The following is a 12,322-nucleotide window of genomic DNA, read 5'->3' on the forward strand; positions in this document are numbered from 1 at the left end:
TTGGCTTAGGTCATGATCCCGTGGTTTGTGAGTTCGAGCCCCGTGTTGGGCTCTGTGTTGACAGCTTAGAGCCTGGAGCCTGCTTCAGATTCTGTGTCTCCCTCTCTCTCTGCCTCCCCAGCTAATGCTCTATCTCTTTCTCTCTCAAAAATAAATAAACATTTTAAAAAATTTAAAAAAGAACTTAATGTAAAGCTCTAACCTCATAACAAGTATTACCAGTAGGACATTATAGTCAGGCATCAAGTTATTGACACTAGATACTCAAGTTATATTCAATACATGGTTATTAAACAAGAACGAAGGGTAGGATGCTAAGGCTGGCATTGTTGGGACAGACAGAATTTCAAAGATGAGTGAGACCTTTCAAGGAGCTATAGGGTATAGTTGTATATGAGTGCTTCTCAAATTTATGGCACATTTAGGTTACCTGGGGATCCTGTTATTGACAAATTCTGATTTGGTAAGGTCTAAGTTGGGGGATGAAATGTTTCATTTCTAACAAGCTTTCAGCTGATGACAATGTTGTAGGGCCAAGGACCACTGTTGAGTAGTAAGGGTGCCCATGTTTAACTGTAATAAAATATTCCAGAACTGTAATAAAATATTCTGCAAATAAAATATTCCAGAACAGAAAAAGTTGCCAATTCTGAGTGTGGGGATCTTGGCAGGTGTGCAAGTAGAATACTTGGTAGGTAACAATGAGCTCTCAAGTAGATTTTTGAAGGAAGAGGTTCAACTGCATGAGCTGCATGCCAGAGACACACAGGTCTGTAAGTGCTTGGAGTCTCAGGGACCAACAAGGGGTTGATGTGGTGGAAGAGGAAGTCAGGGGCTGCCTTGACAAGACTAGATTGACTAGAAGACTAGGTTAGGGCAGATGTAAAGAGCCTAGGTTGTATTGCTAAGGAACTTGATCTGCGATGGGCTGGCAATAAGATGTTTCTAGAGGATGACTCTGACTGTAGAGGGGAAGTGGGCTAGAGAAGGAAAAAGAGTTATAAGTAGGGAGACTAGGAGACTTTGCAGACAAGATGAAATCTTAGATTTAGGGAATGTGGTAGAATTTGGAAAAGTCAGGAAGTTATTTAAGAAGTTCAAATTTAAAATAGATGGGAATTGGAAATGAATGGGATGTGGGATTGAGAGACAGGTACAAGTTGAAGACGACCTAATGCTTTCCAGCCTGAGGGAGAAAGAGAGGCTACACCTTTGGTAATAAGAAAAGTGGAAGGAAGGACAAGATTTTGGCCAGAGATAATGGGTTCAGATTTGTACTTGTTCAGCAAGGCATTTGTTCTAGAATGTAACTGGAAATGCCTCTCTGAAACATGAGAAAGGTAGAGAAATGTAACTTTGGGAGTCAATGCAAAGAAGCAATAGCTAAAGCAATGGATGTAAATAAAATCACCAAAGGATTTGACTTTAGAGAGAAATAGTAACAAATGCAAAGAAAGGCGAGGAATTTGGAGAGCTGCATGTATTAACAGGAGGCTCTCAAAACCCAAACTTGATCTATTTGTTCAGTCCTCTATATTTTAAATACCATTGGAGTTTGTATTACCAGAGAATGCATCTCACATAAAAAAATAAAAACTTTTCACTTTCAGCATTGTAGTGCTGACTGGATTTGTAATACAACATCCTGAGTATAAAATCCTTAGGAAGATGTGTAATCAGTATGTGAGAGTTTATGTCTAGTTTATGTCTACATCCACATACTTAATAATCATCTTATTTCCTCTGGAGGATTTATTTATTCTGCTTTTTTAAATACTGAAGTCCATATTTTATTCAGATTTTCTTGTTTTTCTACATAATGTCCTTCTTCTGTTCCGAAGTCCCATCAGGATATCACATTACATTTAGCCATCATGTCTCCTTAGGCTTCCCTTAGGCTTCACAGTTTCTCAAACTTTCTGTTTTTGATGACCTTGGCAGCTCTGAGAACTGGTCAGGTACTTTGATCTTTTCTACTGGGATTTGCCTGATGTTTTCCCCATGATTAGACTGGAATTATGGTTTGCAGGAGTAAGACCACAGAGGTAAAACATCATTCTCATCACTTCGTATCAAGGGTATATATTATCAACCTGCCTCATAGCTGTTGGTGTTAACCTTGATCCCTTGACTGAGGTAGTGTTTGTCAGGTTTTCCATTGTCGCTCTTTTCCTTCCCCTTTCCATACTGTACTCTTTGGAAGGATGTCATTATGTTCGGCTCCCAGAGAAGGACCAGGAAGTTGTGCTCCACCTCCTTGAGTTTGGAGTAGCTACATAAATTATTTGGTATTTTTCTACTCACATGGTTTGTCTCTTCATCCCCATTTATTTGTTAATTCAGATAATTTGTTTATATCAGCATGGACTAATGGATAGTTACTTTATACTTTCGGTTGTAATCCAATATTACTTATTCTGTTGCTGAAATCACTCCAGTTTTGACCATTGGTTCCCATGTCCCTGTCACATACTTCCATCATTGTTTTCATTTGTTTGATTATTTGTTTTGAGCTCTTCCTTACTTTCTGGTGCAATGATGCTCTAGTATCGGCTTCTGTATTTATGACTCCAGCCTCTTGAATAAGCCATTTCTTCAAGGACCTATGGTTCCTTTTATTGCAGAATGATGTTAGAAACCAGTATCTAGGCACTAGGTGTAGTCTTATTTTTTTTAATTGCTGCACTGTTCATTCTTTTAAGGTCTTCTAAGCTGGTGAGGATTCCAGACATTTAGAAATTGGTAAAATGCTATGAGAGTTTTATCCCAGACAGACAACAGTCTTGAAAGCGGTGAAAGTTTAAACACACATTCAGTACACTTCACTAGCACACTTACAGAAGTGCCATGAAAATCTTTAAAAATATTTTTAAAAATATGTGGGGCGCCTGGGTGGCTCAGTTGGTTAAGCGTCCAACTTCGGCTCAGGTCATGATCTTGTGGTTCATGAGTTCAAGCCCCGCATTGGGCTCTGCGCTGACGGCTCAGAGCCTGGATCCTGCTTTGGATTCTGTCTCCCTCTCTCTCTGCCCCTCCCCTGCTCACGCTCTGTCTCTCTCTGTCTCAAAAGTAAACAAACATTAAAAAAAATTTTTTAATTAAAAAAATATGAAGGAACTTCAGCAAGCCTTCTAAAGTAAATATTTCTTGAATGTATTTCATAGAAATATACTGATCTATTTCCTTTAAAACTCTTCTTTTAAAAAATGTTTATTTGAGGGAGGGGGGGAGAGAGAGAGAGAGAGAGAGAGAGAGAGAGAGAGAGAGAGAATGCATGCATGTGGGTGAAAGGCAGAGGGGGGAAGAGAGAATCACAAGCAGACTCCACACTGTCAACACAGAGCCTGACGTGGGGCTTGATCTCACAAACAGTGAGATCATGACGTGAGCCAAAATCAAGAGTCAGAGGCTTAACTTGCTGTGCCACCCAGGAACCCCATCCTTTCAAACTCTTCTTTATGACAAGTTTCTTCAGAACGGGAGTCTTAAACTTTTGCAAAAATTTAAGCATGATATTGGTTTCTTAAGCTTATGAGTAGAGCAGAAGAATTTCAGGAGCTCAAAACTCCTCACGGAAATGATCTCATTGATTTTCACAACCTCTCATGGGGCAGAAAGAGGGTAGATAGTAGAATACGAAAGCTTGATTTCTAGTGTGGATTTAGAAAACCCAGGGGAGAATGGCTTAGAGTTTCTCTGTGGTAAAACACAAAGTTTTTATCATCAGCCCTTAAAGGGTAAGGAGCCAGAGGTAGCATAAGCAAAGATCCATGACCAGATTTTTGGGGTAAGAAACTTTAATTAGATTTTGTGACTATGTTGTATAATTTATTGAAGATCTAAAGATTCTGTATATATAATTTCTCTTAAATTCTGAAAATTTCCATATTGAATCCAATAAACATCTAAGTGTCTACTATAATCTGTGTTAGATACAAGAACGTGAATAGTTTTTGTCCTTAAAGAACAGCTGTGAATAAATTTTACTATGGGTCCTGGGTTGCTGTTCTGTATAAGAATACAGTTAAAGGAACTGGTTAATGCAATTTGAAAGATTCAGGAAAAGATACAGGTATTTGCAGTGGCTAATTTATATCCAAACAAACTTACGGGGTTATAAAGCATAGAATCTAATTTTTCATCAATAAGTTGATAATGTATTCATGAAATGTCACATTATTTACTAATTCTGATAAAGGATGGGTACAAAGAAAATAAGACTTTGTTATTCAGCAAGAATCTCACAGTCTAGTGGTGAACAGAAAAAGAGTATACAGATGGAACTGTGAATATATGAAATATTCTTATGTTATATTATAAAGGAATATTATGTATTTAAAATTAAACATTTTGTGTATTTCATGCTAAAAAAAAAGAACCCCACACATTTTAGGAAATCACTGTACTTGTATCCTTATGGAATATAATAGTCTAACACTGTGAATAAGTAAATGAGGCTTGGCTTTTGTAGCTATGTATCTTGGAAGCTTTTGGACAAGTTTATTTTCCAAGTCAGACTTTATAAATCTTTTCTGCTTCAATTTGATGTATGTGTTCACAAAAAAGTTTCCACTAAGTAAAGTGCTAGGAATCTGCTTTGTTTTTATAATTTCTTCAAATGCTAGGAATGGTTATTTTATTTTCATAGGCTTACTTCTCTCATCCTTACTAAGAACCGAAATATATCTTTAGGTCCTCTTTGTAAAACTACTTTAAAATTGTCCTCACTGCCTCCATTTTTAACTTTTACAATGTACTGGCTTTTGATTGAGTTTTAATTGTTGATCTGTTGCTCACCTTCAATTTTATATTCACTATGCATCTCACAAATCTATAGCAGCTGTTTCCGAAATCGCAACCACTGTTGTAGATACTAAGGATATAGCAGTGAACAAAATAGACACAGTCCTCCCCTCATGGAGCTCACATTCTAAGGGGAAGAGGCAGGCAATAAATAAATAAATAGACAAGAGATACATAATCTGTCAGATGATGATAAATGCTGTAAAGAAAAATAAAGCAGGAATAGACTTAATATTCTGAGATTTTTATATAGTGTGCCAGAAAATAAAAATTGTCATTCCTTGAGAATAAACAGCATGTATATGAATGATGATATCTCAGAGCTGTCTGTTGTTCTCTGGATCGAGTAACTGATCTAGTAGACTCTATCAATGAGGGAGATCATTTGTGAGCCAGGAAATGATTGTTTGCTTTACATGGCAGCCTGCCTATGAGGGACTGGAAATATTCTAGAGTCAGCCCTTGCTCCGTAGGGCAGATGCTTGATTAAAACAGAAACAAGAACAGAACCTTTAAAAATAGCTCTTACTTTTAACACTGAGATGTTACTTGGTTCCCGAGAACAAGTAGAGAAAGATAAAAACTAAAGTCAGTAGTTGTTTACGTCTGAATTAATAAATGTGGACCCAGACAACTCCCAAAATTGTCCGGGGAGTCTTCATTGCTACCCGAGCCAACACTAGGAGGCATGATAGTGTGGTATTATCAGCAACTTTGTTCCACAGTTTATGGGGAGAAGCCTATAGATTTTTCATGTTTTTGTGATTGTCAGATGGAGAACAGAACATCCACATCCTGTTTTCCTAGAACAATGTCCTGTGACCTCTCTATTTATGGACTTGGCTAGTCTAATCTGGGAGCTAGTCTTGCTCTGGCTGCTTTGTGACTGCAAAAGAAATCATTTTAATCATCTAAAAATCTAAGAAACTTTTGGAGATTTCTTTTCAAAAGTAGGTGGTAGCCAAGTTAATATTTATGGTTTCTGAGTACATGTGCAGTTGAATATTCCTTCCTTTTAAAGATCAAAGCACTTACTTCTCAATTACCAGTGGTAGCTAATAATGTTTGGGGGCACTGTTGCTGGGTGAGGGTCTAGGAATACCCAAGATACTTGTTATACTCCTTTTTCCCTCTGAGGTCCCAAAGGAAAATAGATGCACTGGACAGTAGTTGGAAAAAATACCAAACCTATATAATTCCTCTTTGTCTCAGTACCCTCCCTCATAAAGAGTATGGAATAATTGCTTATACCCCATAATGTTGTTAGAAGTTCTGCATAAATTAAAATATATAAGGTATTCTCTATTGCCTCCCTGGTTTTTAAAATGATGATGGTATAATGGTTATGAACCCTTAGAGCTAAACTTCTGTGTTCGAATTCTCTTCCCACCACTAACTAGATGACTAGATGATGAGTTTGAGCAAGTTATTTAACCTTACTGTGCTTTTCAAAAACAGAATAATCATATCCGGGAGGATATTGTGTGGAATAAATGAATTAACACAAATACTTGGAGCAGTACTTGGCTTACTGTAAGTGGTCAAGAAAGATGTACTGCTGATATCATTACTACTACTACTATTTATGTATTTATTTATTAGTGTGGCTTTGGCACCCAAATCCTAATGCAATATTCTAAGGAGCTAGGCTGAATCACATAAAGGTCTCCTGTCCTGTCTGCCAAGGAAACCTAAGATACCACCATCCAGGTTGGCCAAGGGCAGCTTTGCCTGTTTTTTTTCAAATCCACATCTGACTTCTCCACTCTTACATTCTAATGTCAACCTTCTAGGGACAGAAGAAGTACATCAAGTAAGGCCAACATAAAGAATGTTTGCCCTAATGCCAAAAAAAAAAAAAAAAAAAAAAAGAAGCAGCCTGTCTTGGGCTGCTTCTAACTATGGCAACAGTCCTGAGACAGGCTGAATGTCTTAAAAGAGGCCAAAGAGAGACCGTGGGTGAGAAAGAGAAGGGATCAGGCCCACCTAGGAGTGGTACCTGGGTCACTCTATCAGTTCAACTGGAGAGAGAAGACACGAGTGAAAAAGATTTCCATAGGCCTCTCCTGATTTTTCCAGGCTCCTGAGAAAAAGAATTACTTTAAGAGACCACATGTCAATTCTTACCAACTTTAACACAGCCAATAAAATGTCTCCGGAGTTGAAATGACCTTGCTCAACCTTGTGGGAGAGCATGGCCGGATCTGGAGATCAAAGGGTGTGTTCAGACATCCTTATAAGACCAACTGACCAAATATCAATTTGCCCACAGTCATCTTAACAAGACCAGTTTACCTAATGAACAACTCTAATTCACTGAAAGCTAAAGCCTGGAACATCAACTTGCTGAATGGGCAATTCATGCAAAATGGACACACGGTGTTTTATGCCAGGTCTAGGACTGGTTTGCCTACTAGAGGCACAGCCCAGGCAGTTAGGGCCTGGGGGACCCACATGGTAAACTGGAGAAAATGCGGGAGGCTGTACTCCACTCCAGTCAGTGGCCGCCTTATAGGATATGGACCCAGTATTACCACAGCCTCCAAGTTTTCAAATGAAGGCAGAAATCTGGACTTTTATATGAATTATGCTGACATTTGCATTTTGGCAAATACTTAAAATTTAAAATGAAAACAAAACAAAAATTGTGCAGGCCAAATGCACCCCATGTGCCGTTTGACTCTCCCTGTGTGCCTGCAGTCTACAATCTCTGTTGTACATCCTGGGCGTTTGCCTACTAAATGCTCATGCTTTCAGCTAGTTGAGCATGGCCCCAAAGCTCCACAATACTTGCAATGTGTAATTTTGCTGAGGCACAAATCTGTTTCCCAAATGTTCCAAGTTGACTCATGAATGTGATTTACTTAGCTGGTGAATGTGCTTATGTCTGTACCCAATTTCCAGATTTCAGTGTGGCTTTGGGGGTTTTTTAAACCAAGTTTGAGTACATAGTGCCATTCATGCAACAAATAAAAGCTTTTGCTTTAAAAAGGGTTGTGGGAATCAGGGGACAGTGTTGACTTTTAAGGTTGGAGATGGAAATGAAGAGAAAGTGAAAAGGTCTACTCAAGATTTAACTAGGAGGTAGAGTTTAGGAAGTTTGAGGTAGGAGTCAGGGAGGGTATCCGTAAGAATTTTGAGTGGAAACAATCAGCATTTTTCAGATTGTGGTGGCAAAGAATTAGGCAAGAAGTATATGAAGAGATCACTTGAAATTTTTGGTTATACTTTACTTTCATTTTAAGAGGAAATATATGTGCTATAAAATATTTTTGAAATTTTAATTTTAAATTTAAAATATTCATTAAATATTTTTGAGAGGTACGGGGTAACCCTTATGAATGTCAAGAAACTGTAGCACTTTACAAGTTATCCTAAATTCTTTTTAGTGCTCAGGTCTCTCAAAGATTGCCGAGGTCAGTGACCACTTTTTTTTTTCTGTTTACATTCATAATTCTAGTACAATGTCCTGCTCATAGGAGGTTCTTTATAAATTAAATACTTTGAATTATTTAAACATGTCTTCCCATTTTAAACATTTATGGCTTAAATATATATGTCTTAATCAAATCCAGAAATTGTGTGTATGTCTTGGGTAGTGAAGGGGAGCTTGCATCAGACTTGGAGGAAAATGAAATGTACTGTGTTTTTAATGCCTGAACAATACAGTCCATGATTTTTTTTTAATTTAATTTTTTATTTTTTAAAATTTACATTCAAATTAGTTAGCATATAGTGCAACAGTGATTTCAGGAGTAGATTCCTTAGTGCCCCTTACCCATTTAGCCCATCCCCCCTTCTGCAACCCCTCCCATAACCCTCAGTTTGTTCTCCATATTTATGAGTCTCTTCTGTTTTGTCCCCATCCCCTGTTTTTATATTATTTTTGCTTCCCCTCCCTTATGTTCATCTGTTTTGTCTCTTAAAGTCCTCATATGAGTGAAGTCATATGATATTTGTCTTTCTCTGACTGACTCATTTCACTTAGCATAATACTCTCCAGCTCCATCCATGTAGTTGCAAATGGCAAGAGTTTATTCTTTTTGACTGCCGAGTAATACTCCATTGTATATATATATACCTATATATACCACATTTTCTTTATCCATTCATCCATCAATGGACATTTGGGCTCTTTCCATACTTTGGTTATTATTGATAGTGTTGCTATAAACATGGGGGTGCGTGTGTCCCTTTGAAACAGCACACCTGTATCCTGTGGATAAATGCCTAGTAGTGCAATTCCTGGGTCATAGAGTAGTTCTATTTTTAGTTTTTTGAGGAACCTCCGTACGGTTTTCCAGAGTGGCTGCACCAGCTTGCATTGCCACCAACAATGCAAAAAGAGATCCTCTTTCTCCACATCCTTGCCAACATCTAACATTTGTTAATGTTAGCCATTCTGACAGGTGTAAGGTGGTATCTCATTGTGGTTTTGATTTGTATTTCCCTGATGATGAGTGATGTTGAGCATTTTTTCATGTGTCGGTCATCTGGATGTCTTCTTTAGAGAAGTGTCTATTCATGTCTTTTGCCCATTTCTTCACTGAATTATTTGTTTTTTGGGTGTTGAGTTTGATAAGTTATTTATAGATTTTGGATACTAACCCTTTATCTGTTATATCATTTGCAAACATCTTCTCCCATTCTGTCGGTTCCCTTTTAGTTTTGCTGATTGTTTCCTTCACTGTGCAGAAGCTTTTTATTTTGATGAGGTCCCAGTAGTTCATTTTTGCAATACAGTACATGATTTGAAGTCCTCTCTTTGCATATCCTTGTCTTCTTAAAATATTTGGTTGAGTATATTATGTCAGGATGTTTCTTCTAGGTTTTAGTGTTTCCTGGGCTAGAAATAATATAAAATGGAACCATCTTTGTTTTTTCCCTTTTGAATCCATATCAAAAGGTTTTGGCTGAAAGTGCCAGGTGCACATTTTAAATAAGGTATTGGAATCATCACAGAGTATTTGGTTTTGGCTCAAGAAATCCATTTAGAGTTTCCTTCAAAGTGAGGATGCATGGGGGCGCCTGGGTGGCGCAGTCAGTTAAGCGTCCGACTTCAGCCAGGTCACGATCTTGCGGTCCGTGAGTTCGAGCCCTGCGTCAGGCTCTGGGCTGATGGCTCAGAGCCTGGAGCCTGTTTCCGATTCTGTGTCTCCCTCTCTCTCTGCCCCTCCCCCGTTCATGCTCTGTCTCTCTCTGTCCCAAAAATAAATAAATATTGAAAAAAAAATTTAAAAAAAAAAGTGAGGATGCATGGACCTTCCAAGTCTAATGCCGAATGGCTACTAGATGGAGAGATTTCTCTCATGCCCAAATCACTTGTATCATTTCTCCATGTCCCTTTGAACTATTGCACTATATTCCAGCATCTTGAGATACATCACGCAACAAGAGACAAGAGCTTAACTTGAGTTCAATTGTCTGGATCCTTTTGTTTGGCAGAGAGGTTTCTCTTCTAGGAACAGGACAATTACAGAGGAATCAATAGCCCAGACAGCACAGAGCTTGTCAAATGATAAAGGACTTGATTAGTGCAGAGTGAAATTTCATTCCTAATTGTCATATATCAGTCTTCGTTATCAATCTTTTTTTTTCCCCATAAAGTCCTTCTTTGAAAGCATTATGCATTCAAGTGAGAAATTCTTTTTTTTTTATGTTTTATTTATATTTGAGAGCAAGAGAGACAGAGCATGAGTGGGGGAGGGACAGAGAGAGAGAGGGAGACACAGAATCTGAAACAGGCTCCAGGCTCTGAGCTGTCAGCACAGAGCCCGACGCAAGACTCGAACTCAGACTGCGAGATCATGACCTGAGCTGAAGTCAGATGCTTAACTGACTGAGCCATCCAAGCGCCCCTCAAGTATGAAATTCTTTTGGGAAATTTTTAAAGACAGGATCTGGTTATTTTCAGGCTTTGTAGAAGCCACTAATACCTAATGCAAGAGGTGACTTGTGAGATCTGGCATAAATAGTTACCGAAGGAATATGATCTCAGAATTGTTTAACTCCAGAAGCCATGCGTACAGAAATTGCTTGATTTTTTTTAAAAGTAGATTTCCACCCAAAATGGAGGAAGTTTCACAAGTAATATCAATCCTTTCATACATTCTTTAGTGTTCTTTTTTGCCTGGTTATTTTTGAGATACCTATTCTATATGCCTTTGAAGTAACATGTTTACCACTCTGTACTGGGGCTAGTTATTCATTCATTTATCAAATATTTTTAAAGCACCAATTATATGCAAGACATGTCGATAAAAACATGTAAATAAATCAGAGAGACTAAGAGAAAACAAACTCATAACACACAAATGTTAATTTTCAAATGTTCAAGTATTATGCAAGAATGTACTCTTCTGAGATTATTTTGGCAAGTTACTAGGACTTATTGGCAAAGGGCTTTGTCCTTGGTAAATAGCTGAAATATTATTTGCTTCAGTCCATGTTATACTCTGTATTTTGAGCTCAATTCTGCTGTTGATAACTAGACCACAAATTCCTTTTAGACAAAACCTGTTTTTTAGAATTTTCATTGAATTTTATTTTCAGTATACTGCAACTTTTTCTTTGGAAGAAATCTTATAAAAGTATATCTGATGTTTAAGATTTGCGAAAAGTAATGGTGATATCAAAGCCTAGAACAAAAATATTTGTGTTTTGACTTCTTATCATTATTTGATTTTGCAACCATCGTCTATTATCTTAAAAGACTTTATAACCATCTTTCCTCCCAATCTCCAAATAAGACTTTGTGAATTTATAAAATTAGTGGCTTAAAACATTTAAATTTTAGACTTTTAGGAATTTTATGACATTGCGTTAGATAATTGAATTTTCCCTAAGATACAATAGTAAATATAAAAATGTTTCTAAATTAGAAAAGTTGAATTTCAGTTACTTTGAATATTGACTTTTAAACATATTCAGAATCATTGTTACTTGTGTTTTATAATTTAAGTAATAGCATTCTTAAATCTAAGAATGGTGCCTTCATAAATCTGATAAAAAAATATTTGTTTTTCAATATTCTTTTGCCATTAGGTGATTTGGGCTCTTGGGATCTGCTCATTTGCCTGTCTTCTAGGAAAGCTGGTGGAAAACCTTGCATATCCAAGGAAGACATGTGCCAGTTAGGTTTACATCAAAAGGTAAATTTTTTTTTTCAAAATGGTTACAGATTTTAACAGCCCTTGGATATTAACAGCAGCATATCTTGGTCCATAGTATTTTTTTAATGTGAAAAAAGCATCAAAACTTACAGCTATTTCTCAGTAGTGAAATAACATTATAGTAGCTACACTGATCATTTGATATATCTGCAGTTGACAATCTTGATAAGTCCTTCCTCCTTGTAACTCCTGACTCCATTGGCCTTTGGGCCGAGAACATTATTTTTGCTCTTCTTTTCCATCTTTGGCCATTCCTTCTCTGTTTTCTTCATAGCCACCTTTTGTCTGCTCGTACTTTAGATTCCTGTGTTCCTCAACACCACTCCCAAGGTTGTTGATGATTCCCA

At 37.4% G+C, this 12,322-nt stretch overlaps 1 protein-coding gene across 4 annotated transcripts in view; it reads left to right on the forward strand.

Moving 5' to 3' along the window:
- CPED1 (cadherin like and PC-esterase domain containing 1) overlaps window positions 1-12,322 on the forward strand; it is a 272,086-nt gene that overhangs the window by 46,293 nt on the left and 213,471 nt on the right. For all 4 annotated transcript variants that reach the window (XM_043589341.1, XM_043589342.1, XM_043589343.1 and 1 more), the window contains exon 3: window positions 11,848-11,954. In XM_043589341.1, the coding sequence (XP_043445276.1) occupies window positions 11,848-11,954 (107 nt within the window). The remainder of the gene's footprint in view (window positions 1-11,847; window positions 11,955-12,322) is intronic.

This window comes from Prionailurus bengalensis, chromosome A2 (assembly GCF_016509475.1).
Source record: "Prionailurus bengalensis isolate Pbe53 chromosome A2, Fcat_Pben_1.1_paternal_pri, whole genome shotgun sequence".
Lineage (NCBI taxonomy): Eukaryota > Metazoa > Chordata > Mammalia > Carnivora > Felidae > Prionailurus > Prionailurus bengalensis.